The 17679-nt window shown below is 33.4% G+C and overlaps 1 protein-coding gene across 3 annotated transcripts in view; it reads left to right on the top strand.

Moving 5' to 3' along the window:
- PCDH7 (protocadherin 7) overlaps positions 1-17679 on the top strand; it is a 405114-nt gene that overhangs the window by 177670 nt on the left and 209765 nt on the right. For 2 of the 3 annotated variants that reach the window (XM_024769167.1, XM_024769166.1), the window contains one exon: positions 11995-12187. In XM_024769167.1, coding sequence (XP_024624935.1) covers positions 11995-12187 — 193 coding nt within the window. Of the gene's footprint in view, positions 1-11994; positions 12212-17679 lie in introns of all 3 variants that reach the window. The other variant, XM_024769165.1, reaches the window with a different exon arrangement.

Genomic DNA, 17679 nt, shown 5'->3' with positions numbered 1-17679 from the left:
TGGCTCAGAAGAATTGTCAGTAGCCCAAGCTTGTTCAACTTCTAGTTAATATCAGGAAAACAAATTATGGTTTCCTGATTTGAAAGTCCGTGGATTTCCCCAAATACAATATTAGTTATCTGATAAGAGAGGTCTGAAATGTAAATTTGAAGTGGTTTTCCCCACATGAATGAGTGGACAGAGACCTAGTCCACTTAACTTGGTTTTGTTTGGTATTGGTATTTTCACTGCATTAAAGGAATAACAAATGTGAAAATCAGGTTACAAAGATTATTTTAACATTTTTATAGCTACCAAACACTTTTAATATAAAATACATAACAATAGATTTGAGTGTTTTATAAAATAAGTACAGTTATTAGAATTAAATGCTGGTTCTCAATGCCCTACAAGTGGAGTGATCCAGGAATGGAACACCAGTTTAAATTTGAATGATGACTAACCTCTTTCATAAATGTGAAACCTAAGTCCAACTGCTTTACTTTCCTTTTCTTCCCATCTTATCTCAGGCTCCATGACCCACTATATAAGTTTCTTATTGCTGCTATAACAAATTACCAAGAATTAATGGCTTAAAACTATGCTTATTTTTTTACCTTCTAATTTTTGATGTCAGAAATCCAAAATAGGTCTTTCTGGGCTAAAATCAACATGAGGTAGTGTTTATGCTGGAGGCTCTAGAGGAAAATATGCTCCCCTCCTTACCTTTAATAGCTTCTAGAGGCCACCAGCATTCCTTGGAATGTGGCCCCTTTCTCTCCAGCACTCGAGAAGGTGAGTACAGATCTCACATTGCATCACTCTGACCTCATTTTCCACCTTCCCTTTCTCCTTTTAATAAGCCTGTGATTACACCTGGCCCAGGCAGATAATCTAAAATAAATTCCCTATTTTAAGGTCAGTTGATTATCAAACTTAATTCTATCTGCAATCTTAAATTCCCCCTTGCATGTAAAATCACCTAGTCATATGTTCCAGGGATTACGATGTGGACATCACCAAGGTCCACCTTTCTGCCTTCCAAAACCACTTTCACTGATTTTTCTGGAGTCGTTTGACTTGTATTAAGGAATGAAAATGAGCATATTGTGGGCATTGAATAGGCTATTCCTTAGGGACACTGGTAACTTTTCAACAAAGTACAGATAAAATAAAACAAGTAAACCGGCAGGGATGACAGAGGAAATGGGTTCACCGGGGTAGCAGAAGTTTCACATAGGTAGCAGAAGATTCTGTCTTGAATCTAGTTGTGTTTCAGCTCAGTTTAATAATTAAATGCTTAAGTAACACTTCGGAACCTTGGTCCATTTGTCTGTCTTGACTCCTGTCAGACATTTAAATCCATCCATACCAGGAAAAGCTACTTAAGGACACAGACCTCCATTCCACAGAATATGAAGACCCAGTGTTTTAAAAATGCATGTAATTTCCCAAACAGATTTTACCAGGTGCAGTTTCGATGAAATGTCTGAGATAGAAAAGAAAAAAAGAGAAAAAATTCTGGAGCATCTGTTTGAGTGGATCCTAAAATGCAAGTTTTATTTTCATTCATTTCAGTATGGGAGAATTGATTCAGGTGTTTATGAGGCAGGATCCTTGTCTGTGCTCCTAAACTTCTATGTATTTTAAGAGGTAACTTTTTAAAGGTTATTTTTTGTCCTTGTTGTTGTTTATTTGTTCATTTTTAGTGCTTTATAGTTGGAAACCTGGGCAGATCTTTTGGAGTTACACTGAGTTACACTTCAGTTCTTCAGCATTGCTCCCTTGAACTGCTGCAGACTAACTCCAACTGCGTAGTTTAAGACACAGGTTTATCAACCTCATTCAGCTGCTTCTGGAACTGCATGGGTGTGTAGCGTAGTCATGCAAAGCAACTGAGAGGCTTGAGAACTGAGCTTTTGATGAATATCACAATAGCCAAAAGAAAAAAGGAGAAAGAAACCTTTGCTTATATTCTGTGAGTGCTTTTGTATGATTAATCTACACTTGTCCAACTGAGCTTAAGGCCTAAATTTGCAGCATGTAGATTTTTCAGCACAGTGGTAGGCACAAAGCAAGTGCTTAATAAGTCTTTGTTGGATTGAATATTATTGCAAAGATCATCTTTTTCTCATTCGTTGCCTGTCAGTATCTTTTCCTAACTAGGACTCCCTCTGCCTTCCTGTTTCTCTGTGCATGTAAACATAGAAACTTCCAAGCGACTGTGTAGAGTCTCAAATGAATTGGCAGGTGAAATCTAATCAATGGCTCAGCATGTTTTTACCACTCAGTTTCATACCAACCTTGCTAACCTCTGCTATTCGAAGCATACATTTAAGCGACGAATGAGATCTCACAGCCTCTAACCCACCGTAGGAACTCAACTGAACATTTTTTGGGTTGAGTCAAAGAAGAAATCACAGAAGAGGTGGTTTCAGAGGGTAGGGAAGATTTAGATAAGCATATTCCATGGAGCTGACATTCCAGAGAATTTCTTTACTAGTTACAAACACCTCTCTCAAAGATGTTGTCATCTTTGTAGCTTTTCATCAAGGTAATTGACTGAAATGTTTGGTTGGTATACATATTTTTGTTCATGGTTCTCATTTCATGAGTGAATGCTCTTCAAGTTGCATTAATGTTTTCAAGACCATACAATGTACTAAGGAGTTTCTTAATGGGTGAACAAAGACTACTTTAAAATCATGGATTTCAGCCATTTATTCACTTATTGAACAAACCTATCTTCTTATAGTTTCAAAGAATTAAAGAACTGGAAAAGATGTTAAATATCATTTGTTATAACTCCTTCCTTTTAAAGTTGAAGATGAAACTGAAAGATGGATCTTTCCACCAGATTTTACTCTTAGTATCAGAGCAAGTACTTGACTCCAAGTCTCCTGATTCTCCAGTTCAGAGTTATTTGCAAAAAAGGACAGTAAATATTAAAACAGGCTAACAAATGACAATTGAATCTAAACTATTTTCAAGGCACTGTTGAGGTATAATTGCTACACACTGTTTATGAGGACTTTACATACTGGTTGAAAAGTCCACAATAACTTGAAAAATGTTAATAAAATAGAAAAGTTGTATTTTTACATTTGATTTTTTACATTTCTATATGGTTGAAAACATTTTAAAACAGCATTTTATGAATTAGGAAAATTATATGAAATTCCAATTATTTCCATAAAAAATGTATTATTGGAACATGACCATTCTTATTCATTTATGTATCTTCAATGACTGTTTTTGCAGGACAATGTCAGAATGAGTAATTGTGGCAGAGACCTATGACCTACAAAGCCTAAAATATTTACTTTCTGGCCCTTCACAGAAAAAGTTTGCCAAATCCTCAACTAGGCTTAATGGAAACCAGCAAAAAGAGGAAAACTAGATCAAACAACGTGTCCACAAAATAAAGGACCCACAGTTTGTGTTTTAGAGCACAATATCTTTTTTAGAAGTTTTCAGAAAAAATGTTTGCCTATATTTACTAAGAGTTTTAGGCTTTCTCTCTTCTGTTTTCTGATATTTTTCATTAGAAAAAAAAATAGGAGACAAGCTTGTATTTTTAGGTTACAGTATTTCTTGCAGTAGTTTGAATATTAAATTCATTATTTTTTTTTCATTTGCAAAATCAGAATATCAACATGACCCATGTGAAATGAATAGCTCTTATTCTGTCATTATTGTTCTTTTGCAATATTAAATTGTTTATGATCTAGTGGACTAAGAACTATAAAGTATAACCTGCATTCTTAGTTTCTGTAGGACAAATATACACAATAATGTCAAATATGTAATTGCATGCAAGTCAAAAGAAATACAGTTATTTAACTTCTCCTTCCCCAAATGAGTGTTTTAATTAACCAATCCAAATGTCTCAGCATGTTTCTTTTTAATACCCTTTCATCTGCTATTGACTTGAAAGAAAGAAAGACAGTTTGAAGTACAGGACAACCTTAACATGTTAGAAAAGGAAGATGCCCCCCAAAAGTTAAAAGACCTCATTAAAGTTTATTTGTAGATTCTGCCAGACATATTCCAGCTAATGCACTATGGAATCCTAGATATGTTTGTTCACTAGCCACTGACACTGGTTGACAATGCTTGCAGATTAATCAAGTACCTGTTCATTTGCAAGGAAAGATCTCACTGTCTTAGATAGCTCCTCTTTAAAAGTAAAAAGCAAAAGCAGCACTCCTTATAATTCAGCAATCTTCTGCTCCATGACTGTTTCAGTGCTTTATGACTGACAAAGAGAGTCATTAGAAGTCTGTTTGATGGACATAACTAAGTGAATTGGAAAAAATAAAAAAACCTTTTCAGCCTATTCAGAAATAATTGATGTGACTGAGACAGCTGTATGTGAGTTCCAGATAAGGAGATGATTTATGGAGAAACTATTGAAGCTAAAAAGGAAGGTGCAAATTTAAAGTTTCCCATAAAGTTGTCTGTAAGACACAGAGCAGAGAGATTTAACCTGAAGTTCTTTCCAGAGGCATCATTAGAGTTCTATCCTCTTGCAGATGCAATCCTCATAAAAGTAGTTTCACTAGGGTGATGGACTCCAAGGGGAAACTTTCTACATTCTTAACCTGATGCTGTGTTTTCTCTTTTACTGTAAGCATTGTGTATAACAGGATATTCCTAAAGTTCAACTCTTTTCTTTTCCCTTTTCAAAAATTGAGCACTACTAACACACCATTGTAAAGCAATTATACCCCAATAAAGATGTTTAAAAAAAAAAAAAAATTGACCACTGCCCTATCAGAGAAAACAATCCATTATTATTGTACAGGTTGCAACTTAGAAGATTTTGATAATGCAGATGGAAGGCCAATATTTTTAAGTGTGTCTGATTATGGGACTTAATATTTGCTTTTATGGTATGATGGTTACCTTTTAATCAATCTAACAATTAAGAATGGATAAAAATAAAATTTTCATTATTATCATATATTTGCAAATATGCATCTGGTCTTTATTGCTTTTCTTAGAGACTATAAATGAACTTTGTGACAAAGATTTTTTTTAAATAGGTAGCACTTGGAAATGTTAAACACATTTGACAATGATTGCATTCTGAAAACAGAATAACATATTACTGTTAATTTCAGAATGAATTTTCTTAAAGGTGTAGATTATAAATTGTATATGCTATTATATCAGTACTGTCAAAAAAGCAGGGCAATTATATGGTTCTCTAAAATTAAAAAAAATTAAAAATGAATCTGCAATATAAAAAATGAAGCAGTATTAGATACTTTCTAGATATTAAAAAAAAAGACTTTTTAGAAAAGTGTTCCAGTCCTCTAATGAATTTGAAATGTGTGGACTTAACTTTCTTTGAACTCTCTGAATAAGACCAGGATAAGATCTGGCTTCTACTCCATATTCGAAGTGGGGATTGTGATAACTTTGTATGTGACCTCTAAACCAGCTAGACTGCCTAGATTTAGGTTTACTGTTTGGTAGTCCACATTATCAATTGCTGAGATGAAATTTGACAGAAAAGAAGAATGAATCAAATGCTCATCACCTTTTCCCTTCATGAATGCCTCACCCCTTGCAATACTATCATTAGAACAAAATCATTGTTTCTGTCATCCAGACATATTCTAAATCCCCTCCTCATCTATGCAGACTGTCTTTCTCTTGATCCCAAGTTTACCAATACACCATTTTAACTTATGTTCATGTTTTCCAAATTTTAAAAAATCCAAAATATTAATAAGTAAATGCATTTATTGAATATGTTACATTGTATAACCCCACAGCACCCAACTTAATCCTTATTTGCTATGCTTGCCTTTTCAAGGCTCTGAGGTTGATTTTATGTGGAAATGATCATGGCGATCACATGTCCCTCACCTTGGGCTCATCAGAATTCTCAATGAGGAGAGGAGGATAGGAAGACACAGCCATACTTATGGACTCCCACAGCATGAGGGAAAGAATAGAAGGGAGAAGACCTCTCCATTCACATCTGTATCCACTTCCCATGTGACCTCTAGATTTCTAGAACAGAAAGTGAATAAAATTATATAAAGAATGGATAAAGATTACATAAAGAATGGACTGATTCCCAGTCTATAGTAGTTTAAAGCAAAGTCAATTCTAATGCATTTTCATCAGCTGGGGCCTGGCATGAGGATGGAGGTACATCCCACATCCCAGGGATTGGATATTATCCAGAGTTACCTTTGAATATATGTGTGTCTTCAAGTGAAAGTCTCTAGTGTGTCATAATGGAAACAAAAGATAATTGATGAATGTCATTCTTAAATAATTGAATATAAAAATATTCATGCTCAATAAAAATGATTAGATTCAAATAGTTTTTGAAAAATGTGGGTGTTACTGTATGTACCTATATGTTTTACAAATAACTTGCATGTAGAACAATAAAAACTTAGTGCATGAATTGGAAAATTAGGTCTGAAATTTCATATGAATTTTTAAAATTATATTTAGAAACTTTGTAAATTGCTGGGCCAGCTCTATATTTTCTTAAAAAAACAAAAAACAAAAAGCCTAAAACATAATGGGAGATAGCTCTAGTTATATAGCTGTGGCCTGAGGTATAATACCTTTTATAGTATATGTCTTTGAGCGAGCTTAAGGTTCTTCTGTATAAACCATCTCATTAATTCTCAGAGAATTTAAGTTAGTAAGGGGCAGGTATTATTTTCTGCATTTTACAGACCCTGAGCCTAAGGCACAAGAGCCAAGGGTCAGCTAAGTTGTCTGAGGTCAATGGGGAATCTATAATGTTGCTTGGAATAAATTTTTTTTCCTATTATTTCTAATATACAATATTTTTTCTCATTAAACACATACACACACACGCATACACACACACAAATCATACATGCAGTTCCTCAATGAGTTTTATTGTTTACCTTGCCTTTGTGATTTTATTCTTAATTTCATTTTTCTATTAATTCTAGTTAGTTTACTTCCAGTCTCTGATTTCTTTCATTCCCCGACAACCTTATGTTATTAGGCATGTTTTTGCTTGCCCTTTTTGTTGCATCTTCAACTATTTACCCTAAAGCAAAACTTTTTCAATAACAATGAAAAAAGACAAAAAAAAATAAAGATTTTACACAAATCTTTTTTTTCTTTTAACTGCTACCTCACATCTCTCATACCATATTTTAAAAATTAGTAGTCTGTCCCCACTTTCTCCATTTCTCCATATATTTACAAGTGGGTCTTTTACTTCCTCTGGCTTAATCTCCTAGAATTGTTCCCCAGAGTTCAGAGATTTTTTAGCAAAAATGCCCTTCTAATGGATGAATCCAATGGACCTTTGGTAATCAGCATTCTTCTCAAAATCTCTGATGGCTTTGATCACATAAGATTTTATTCTCTTTCCTGAAATTAACAGCTTCCTTGGCTTCTGAGTTTCAAAAATGACCTGGTTTTCTTACTCACCCTATTTTTTATCCTTTGCTGCTGGTCCCAGATATGAAATCTATTATCAGCCTTCAAATATGTATTATCTATCAAAATTATTTTAGAGATCTTGACCCAGAAACCCCTCCTTTGCCTGCCCTAAATTCCTAAGCAGTTTTCATGGCATTTTGGGGGTACCTTTATTTTATTGGAAACTTAATCATATTATATTTTGTCTGTTTTTATATAAGATTTTGAGTTTCTTAAATGTGTAGAATTATTGTTGGAACATCCTTGAAACCCTGGGACATAACGGGACAAAACAAGTGTAGGTATAACAACTAGATCCAGTCAGCCACACAGCTTTGCTTTATAGTGGCCTTGCTGGCCATTCTTTTTGCTGTTCCCTCATTCTTTCTTAGCATAATCCTCTGCCCTCAACATTTTTTCTTCCTTCTCTTTTGCAGGGAATTGTCAGATCATGTCTTTAATCTCACCCCTTTAATTAGATCATTTATTTGCCTAATAAAATCTTTGATTTCCACTCCCTCTTGTTTATAATTCTCACACATGTCCCATGCACAATTTTTGGAACAATTTTCTTGGACACTTCTTTCTTGCATTACTTACTCAATTTTCAAGCACATTGTCATAGTTTCAAAGATCTGGGAAGCTGACACTCGTCCTCAAGCTCTTCTGCTTTTTCCTGTTTTGTATAGACCAGCTTGCCTTTGCAAGACATGAAGTCATTTATCATCCTAGACAGAAAAATAGAAAGCTCAGACACCTCAGGTCACTAAATATCTTCATATTATACTTTTGCATCCCAAGATGAAAGCATGGTTCTGTTGACTCTCCAGGGAAATTTTATGAACACTTAGGGGACCAGCTGGCTTCCTGAAGCAGTTTAGTCTTTTTGACCAAATAGTCTTTCGACTGTAGGGTTTCTCCTTCCTCTCTGTGCCTCTTCATCACCTGGAGAGATTTTAGAAATGATTGATATCCAGTTCCACCCTGAATGCTGATTCACTGGGTTTAAGCTGAGGCCAGATATTTGCATTGTGTTTTCTCAGAAGTACTCTGGATGATTCTGAGGCACATCTAGGTTTAGGAATCATCACTTAAACCACTCTGCTTCAGAGTATCAGTCATTAACAAAGTGACAGTTACATATACAATGCAAACTCATTCTCTCTGTCACACAGTCAACACATTGCTTACATTTCTGGTTTAGTCAATATATCTGGACTATGTAAATAATATGAATTTCTGTGTCATAACTTCTGCCATAAAACCTATCTTCTCAATAGACCCAACCCAACGATGAAGGATAGTGTGTAAATACTTGTCTGTCTCCCGAAATATCTGCCTATCTATTTACCTATCTATCTAAATCTACATGTGTGATTTATTACTAGAATTAAACTTAATTCTTGCATTAATGGGTTCTCTTTCAGAATTCAGAATTCTGTACCAATTTGGTTCACATTACCAACTTAAATAGTTTGTCACAAGATTTTATTTACTTAAATTTATCAAAATAAAGTTTAAGAGGTAGTAATGTAATGTTTATATTGTATGTAGAGCTCTAATGGGATATTTTTACGTGTAGATAAAAATGATAGATGGAGTATTTTATGACCCATTGTGTGATATTCTTTATTTTAGATTTTTATTATGAATCATTTTCCACTCATTTAGATATTATTTTAAATGAAAAAGCTTTTTATAAAAAGGAATTATTAATAGATCTAAGCATTTGCTAGTATATATATTGATCTTAGCATTTTAAAATTACAACATTTTCCTTCCATCGTTAAATGTAATATGTAACCTACAATAATTCATGGGGATCAATATATTCACAGTTAAAATAGGGTACGGAATCAAGAAAATAAAATGCACAGATTCAGGGCTTCCCTGGTGGTGCAGTGGTTAAGAATCCTCCTGCCAATGCAGGGGACACGGGTTCGAGCCTTGGTCCAGGAAGATCCCACATGCCGCAGAGCAACTAAGCACTTGCGCCACAACTACTGAGCCTGCGCTCTAGACCCCGTGAGCCACAACTACTGAGCCCGCATGCTGCAACTACTGAAGCCTGCACGCCTAGAGCCCCTGCTCCACAACAAAGAGAAGCCACCGCAATGAGAAGCCCACACACTGCAACCAAGAGTAGCCCCCACTCGCCACAAATAGAGAAAGCCTGCGTGCAGCAACGAAAACCCAATGCAGCCAAAAATAAATAAATAAAATAAGTTTAAAAAATGCACAGATTCACAGTAGTTAATACATAATAGAAAAATAATTATTTTATTTTTGACATTTTGCATTGCAAACATAGACTATCACCTGTCTCTGCTATTCTATAATTACTTTTGGTAAAAGTAGCATTTAAGCACAGATTCTGAGGTTTCTACCTTTGTTCAAACATCATCCTCTTTTCTATTTTTATATCAAGATGGAACATTATCTCTCATAATTTCTTATTTCTCTTTGTCAATTTATTAGCATAATTTATGTATTTCTGTGTTCATTTTGAACTTTCTCCTTGCATTAGTGGACTGATTCTAAAAGATTTGAGAATCATTAAAATAGAATTAAAAATAACATTTGACCCTCCTTTTTCTTTTTGTATGTTTTTCTTAACCCACTGCTATGTCTTGAAGTGATAATATGTTTTCATGACTCTTGGCATCCTTTCCTAAATTCAACATTGTCATTAACATTTTATTGTTCGGTAGTATTTGCTGAGTATCTTCTGTGTGCAGAACAGTATAGTTTTAGGAGACTGTCACTGGTCTTACTTCTGAGTAAGACCAAACATAAAACAATTCACAGAGAGTCTGCAGTCAGTCGGGAGTAATAAATAGAAAAAAAAGAAAATATGCACACATAAGATAAAGCATGGGAAATACAAACTGATTTCTATGTTTATTAAGAAATAAGGTAAAATATCACAATCATACTACTGTAAAGCAATATGAGAATTATTAGTGAAATAAGGAAAATGTTTCTAGAGATTTAGTTGCCAGTAAATTTTGGCCCATGGTGTGCATGCTGTTTGTACTAGAAATACTTCGTAATTGTTTTAAAAATCTGCAGTCCCAATTCAGTGAAACATTATAAAGAAGAGAATGTGCCTTAAATGTTTTCCCTTTGTAAGTTTGATTTTGAATTAAATTAAAACGATTTTATAAAGACTGTATACTCCAAGTATGTACATGGAAGGAGAGGTACTGGGTTAGAAATACGAGCAAGACAATATTCCTGACCAATCTTCTCTATGAGACAAAATAAAGGGAAGATTTGTGGAACCATGTGTTTGTCTTTAGTAAAACCAATTTATAAATTTGGGGGAAATGTCACAATTCTTCTTAGCTTTCCCATTAATAACCTACCATATGTAGATAATCCTTAACATTTTAAAAATTCTACTGGTCCCAGTTGTGATTAGTGATTTCTACCAATATTATTCAAGTTCTAAAAGTACAAAAAAGCTTCTTTACCTTTCTCATTACTCTGGCAACATTAGTTTTATACTTTATATTAGAAGGAACCAGTCTGAGTTATAGGTGCAAAAATCTGTACATTTATGCCACTTTTAAATCATACAAGAGCTTAATGAATACAACTATTGCCAAGAATAATCTCCAACAAATATTGCAGAACCTTTTTATATTTTTTTCCCAAAATATTATGTGTACATAGCCCTGACAATGTATGGCATTAATTTGTTCCCTTAATGAGCCTAAAATGTTTTATTTTGTAGTTATGATAACCTTTAAATTCCATATATATTAAGTATTCTATCCAGCCAACATTAGTAACAGTAAATTGTGATGTCCAATTGGGTAAAGATTTGCATCATACTTTAAATACAACTTAAAGACTGTACATGATGTTACTTTTTTGAGCAAATTGTGATTAGTCATAGTAAAAGCACATACAATTAAAAATTTTGGTTTATTTTGAATTCCCTGGCTCAGGAATTTTTTGTTTATTATTTCAATACTACCCTTACACTTTCAGGGTCAATAGGTAATATATTTAAGATGAATGAAGTAAGAAATATATTCCAATTTCCTAGCACTACATTTAAATTCCTGTTTATCAGCTGTACCTTTAGTAGTTTGTCAACTGCCAAAACACTCAGTTTTAAACCATTTGCCTTATGGACAAAGTATTTACAAAATGAAATCTTCTTACAATGGATTAGCTCTATATTTATTGCTCTCCAAAATCACTGACCCTGGTTTTTATAAGGAGTCTATTTGTGTAAAACATATCTGAAGTGAAGACTACAGAATAGAAAAATGGTGAATATGTGGAAGTAAAATATCAGATTTACATGTGTGTGTTAGTGACATTAATGTTTTCTTATTTCTGTTTCAGAAAGGGAATTTTCAGTTTTTCCATAATAAAATCTAAGCTCTAGGTATTGCCTCAGAAAATAGAGTTAACAAAATAGATTTCAACATGTTATATTAACCGTTTTGTATTGAATTAGTTGTCAGTCGACCTTAATGTATGTAATTTATGTATTTTTAAAATAAGATTATTTACAATCTTATACCTTAGTGACATTCAGAATCTTTTCTCTTACAGCCATTTCGTAGAGTGACGTTTTCTGTTGTGAGTCAGCCCCAGGACCCACATCAGGGGTCACTGCAGAGTTGCTATGACAGCGGGCTGGAGGAGTCAGAAACACCAAGCAGTAAGAGTTCATCAGGGCCAAGGCTGGGTGCCCTTCCACTCCCAGAGGACAACTATGAAAGGACCACGCCGGATGGCAGTGTTGGTGAGGCAGAGCATATGGAAAATGGTAGGGGCAAACACAACATCACACACATAATCACGCTAGTGAGCCGTAATAAGTAGACTTGCGAAGGTCAGTCTAAAACCAAAATAAAATAGCTGACACTAAACCTGGTTTATTTGAAATAATCAATATTTGCTAAAAGTACAGAAATGCCTAATAAAGGAACATAACTCTATAGATAAAATTCACCAAACTTGAACCATCATTTTAAAACAACCTGTCAGAAATGAACACATTTACAAATAAATCAGAGTAGTACCTGTTAGGGAAAAGACTAAACTAGTCCATAATACCTAAACAATAGCCGCTAAGAAAGGTCTTGTGTGATTGTTTTCTTCTATTCATTTTTGTCATGCAACTATTTCTTCAATTGCAATCATCCAGTCTTGGTAAAAGGAAATGACAGTAAACACACCTTGCTGGATTCTTTCTTCTCCTAGGTATTTAGAAAATATTTTCAAACCTCTCCTTTTCAAGTGATAACTGAAATGGAGTCAAAGAAGGAGAACAGTATTATCTTATTCTCCAAAATATATTGTAAATGCTATTAGAACTCCCCTCTTATTTAATTATAAGTTTTTCCTCATTTTTGTGCAAGGGAGAGGGAGGAAAGAAGGTTATAGCACTCTATATTCTTATCCTCTTGTGAGATGGTTCTCATATTATCACAAATGGCCTTACATACACTTTCCTTTAAGTTACACTTTCCTATAAGTTAGATAGCAAGTAGTGCTTATGAAACTTTTCACATTTGTTTATGTTACCAAAGACAATTAGGTGGTTTATATTTTGGATTTCAGGTTATAAGTAGATGCCTGAAGAATAAATTTGTGTCAAATAATGGAATGGTAAAGTTCTTGCTAACTTTATTATTTCATATATAAAAATAGATTTGGTTATATGCAGGGAAAGGAAGGGGAATCACACACATTTTTATTTCTAGTGAAACCTTGAAGTGAATTTTGTCTTTCACCATTCCATCCCCCCAAGTGAATTGAGACACTCTCAATTTTTGTTATATGCCAGTTTCCTTAGTGATTATATGCAAATAGAATATATTAGAGCAGGAGAAAGTCTGATTTTTTTTTTCTGGACATTTACCTATGAATATTAGAACCCAACATTAGAGAATAATACATTGTAAGTGACCTTAAGTGAAATTATTGTTAAATTAAATCATGTTAAATAATTAGTTTTCCACACTGTTATCTGGTTGAGCAGATATGATATTAAACAGGGTCTGATGATTAACAACCTTCTTGATTAATTAGCCAGAGATTAAATACATTTTGCCTTATGGCTATAAAGTCATGCTTACCTGTGTGTATGGCGGTATGTGCTTATGTGGATGGGAGTTTGATATGGTTTTTAAGAATTCACATTTTTTTTTAGTATTTTTTAAAATAAGCATAAAATTTTTGGTATGAATTGCAATGCAGATGAATGTATATTTAAGACAAATAGGTTTAAAATGCTTTGCACGAAAGTGAAAATTAAATTAAAAATACCGTAATAATGTTTTGTATATTCCCCCCCCCCCACCCCCCAGGAAGGCAGGATTAATTTACTTTAAGGGCATTAGTATATCTGCATTACCTTTTGATGATATCATGTAATTTTATTTGTGTTTTAAAAAGTACTTGTCTCACTATAAACAACATAAAGTACAATTACATCTTTATTTTTTGGGTGTCAAATATCATTGGCATTATAATCATGTTTTAATGTTATTTCTGTTTTTTGAGTTTGAGGATTCAGTGCCATTAAAATAAGAAAGAAATAATTAATAATAAACATAATTATATAAGACAAACACATAGCAGTTACTTTTTAGGAAACATACATGTCATGGAAAACATAACTGGTGAGCTTGTTGAGAGGCTAGAAAGTTTACTGAGAAACATTTCCCAAGGAAGACTTTTAGTTATTTTTTATAACTATGTTTTCAGTCTTGTCAACAGCCAAGGAACACAATAATGTAACTGAGTTTTCCTGATTTTATGTGACTGACACTTGAAATTCAGTGTTTGTGTAACCATTTGTCATCTGCTAGCTGTGATTCACGTTAGCCCTGATCTATAGGTAATGACACAGGAGATGTGATTCACTTTGGGTGATCCAAATGTAGCAGTTGACATTTGAGTAAGTTTTTTTGGGTTCAGGTTTTCAGACTATTATCTAGCAGTAAAGTGCAATTGTATGCTTGAATTCTGGTAGTTTCATCTTCAATATTGATGGAGCATTCTGACATAAATAGAATTGGAGTTGAAACCTGTCTAATATTCATTTGTCACATTTAATTGGAATCCAGGTAATCAGCAGTGTTTTGCTTGGTTAGGTTTTAATCAGGATTTGTATTGGATTTTCCATGAAAATACCATTTTGGATGCTGCCCTATTTCCTAATTATTATTACCTCAAACATTTTTCTTGAATTTTAACCTATGTGGAACAATGCAGTTATAACTCAATTGTTTGGATTAACTTTCCTTGTAAAATTTAGAAGATAAATTCCAGTGCAATAATTTTATAATATTCCAATGTGATGATGCAAACTGGGTATAAATTGGGACAGCTAATGATAAAAATAAATTGTCACAGATGCTGTAGTAAGGAAATAACCAAAATACAAGAAAATTTAATTACATAGGCAGTGAAATGCACTTACGTTTTACAAAAGCTTTTATTTCTGCCTTCTATACTTTAGCATAATAAAATTTTATTAAGAGCTTATGGGTTAATTCTCTTTATAACAAGTTTTACCCTATATTTCAACCCACGTTAGTGCCAAATGATAAAAGAGGCTTTATTTTCTTATTAGCTTAGGTGAAAGAATACAGTGTAAGAATAATTTCTTGAAACTAGAATCTATTAATTAATGTGAGACCCACTCTTCTGATCATTTCAAATCTGGGGTACTTATATCCCATGGGTCTCTGGAAAGGAACAATGAAAATTATACATTAAAAATACTTTTTAAAAAGCCCTCATGAATTATGCATTTATTAATGAAAAAATCACTAACATTTTTTCCTTTAATTAATATCAATAGTATGTTTACTTCAAGTTGATCCTTTGATAAAATTGGGGAAATTGGTTATTTGTTATTTTATTAAAATACATTTAATGGGATTACATATTTTAAAATATGGTGTACATGGTGGGAAGTTAAGTAATGATAAAATACTTTATCATTAATGATATTTTAATGATAAAATAAATTAATAATTTAAATGAAAACCAAATATTAGGCTTAAAAGCATCACCACATTAAGGGTAACCATTGACTATGCAAGAGCTTGCCCTTGTCTTAACTATGCAGCAGGCTTCAGAGTCTGTCTTGGAATGGTGTTTATAAGTTTCTTTAGGTCTATTGTAAGTTTTTATTTTGACCCCTGCCTTCATGCCATGGTCTACTTATTCTTCCAGAAGTCCCCCTGAATCATATTTGCAGAGCTAGTTTGTTTTACTGTGTATCACTTGATCATATAATATGTTTAACAACTCAAATATGGAAAACACCCCACTTGACCTCTAATCCCAATTTTCGTTTAGGATTGGGTAGGTCACTTACTCCTTTTGGGTCTGTTTCTATCATCTATAAGGCAATTAACTAAATTAACTCGAAAACCATATGCAGATCCAATAAGCTGCGATTCTTTTCTCACATTCAGTTTTTCTTACAAAGTTTATTCTTCTGAATAGAAAGAGAACTTTGGGTCTCTTAGTGAGATGGTGAGTGAATTTGATAATATGCAGTAATATGGGCAAAGCAGAAGTAATTCTAGGGCCTTCTACACAACTTATATAACACACCTGCATTCTAATAGTAGATAATGAATATATTACATAAATCAAAGAAATGAATCGGGTCAAAGGGTGTGATTTCTGACCAGGTAGGTGGAAAAGTTGGTCCAACAGCAGGTCAGTATGGGAGACAGTTTTGGAGCCTCCCCAGATTACACTGTGCAAGAGAGGCATTTTTAGGTCTGATCTGGCTTTCGGTACAGTGCCCTCAAAACCATTAATTATGACTAAGTTATCTCACAATTGAATAAGCACATTTACTTTCTTACCTCACAGCATAAAATTTGGTCAGGTAAGAGTGAACAAAAGGTACAAAACAATATGTATTTTTCCTCTAGGTAAACTTACAAATAGTATAACATAGAAATAAATTAAAATAAGAAAATAACAGTTGATCCATAAGGCAGGTTTAAAAAAGTTAAATGGTCAGAAATTTGGCCATTTTAACTGCCTAATTAATTTTATGCTTTTGATTTTCTCAGACATTTAAAATATAATTTTGATTTTTATATGCTAATATTTTTCAATTTGACACTTACAAACTTTCTTACTTCTTCAAACCTATGTAAACTAGGCTTAACTGTTTTATTCATTCCCCTCACTACACATACTTTAGTGTTTAGAGCACATTGTTCTTGAGGGTTGAAACATGGTTCATTCCGCTGGGAAGTCTTTTCGTATCTGCCATGGACTTTCACATTGCTTTCAGAAGTAAATAACAGTATATTTGAAATATCATTTGGAAATGAAACATCATTTTTATATGACCAAGGGTAATTAGAAAAGACACTAAACTCATATCCTTGTGTGGGATAAAGGACCCTCTACTTTCTGCTTTTCTTTTACATACCCAATTTTCAGTAGTCATCTGTAAGGTACTATCATCTGGTTCTCGTTGGTTTCTGCTGTTTTCATTTAGATTGAATTAACAACACTGTCTCTTCCAGCTTTCCAAAGATGCTCATATACTTGTTAATGGCATACTCATAATACCCCAAAACAAATGCCCTGCAAATTTTTGTCTGTAGGAAGAGACATATATCTTAGAAAGATTCATTTTCATGGTTCTGCATTTCACTGTGTCTAGTTACCAGTGTCTGACTGCATTTTTTTACTTTTCTAGCCATCTGTAAAATGGCTCTGTACCTCCCAAGTATCCCCAAGTCCACACACACCCCCAAAATTCTGGAGGGCCTTATTTACTCCTACCTCTTCATAGTGTTTATGGATAGTGATAATAGAGATTACCTCTAAGCAGAGTCTCAACTAATCAAGATGTGTGCTACAGCAGTTTTCTAGCTTTCCAGTAAAATGAGCAGCACAATCTAAAAGAATCTAAAGAAGACATTGTCCTGTAGAAGAGGTAATATGGTAGACAGAATGTACTGGCTTAAGAAACAGGCTTGAAATCTAAGGACATCGGGTTAAATCCTGATTTCTCCTCTTACTAACAGTGTAATTTTCTGACTTCTCTTAGCCCCACTTAATAATAAATCATAGGATTGTGGAAGACACTAAGTGAGATAATAGCACGTAATAATTTATAAATAAATAGTAAAAGAGTAGCAATAAGTTTACTATATTGATGATAAAATTATTTACTACTATTATTTAAGTAGTAATAATAAAATAATTGTGATTATTGTTAACTTTAGGTAGATTTGA

Source organism: Neophocaena asiaeorientalis, unplaced genomic scaffold (genome assembly GCF_003031525.2).
Source record: "Neophocaena asiaeorientalis asiaeorientalis breed wild unplaced genomic scaffold, Neophocaena_asiaeorientalis_V1.1 scaffold288, whole genome shotgun sequence".
NCBI classification, from domain to species: Eukaryota; Metazoa; Chordata; class Mammalia; order Artiodactyla; family Phocoenidae; genus Neophocaena; species Neophocaena asiaeorientalis.
This window is presented reverse-complemented; position numbering and strand designations above follow the sequence as displayed.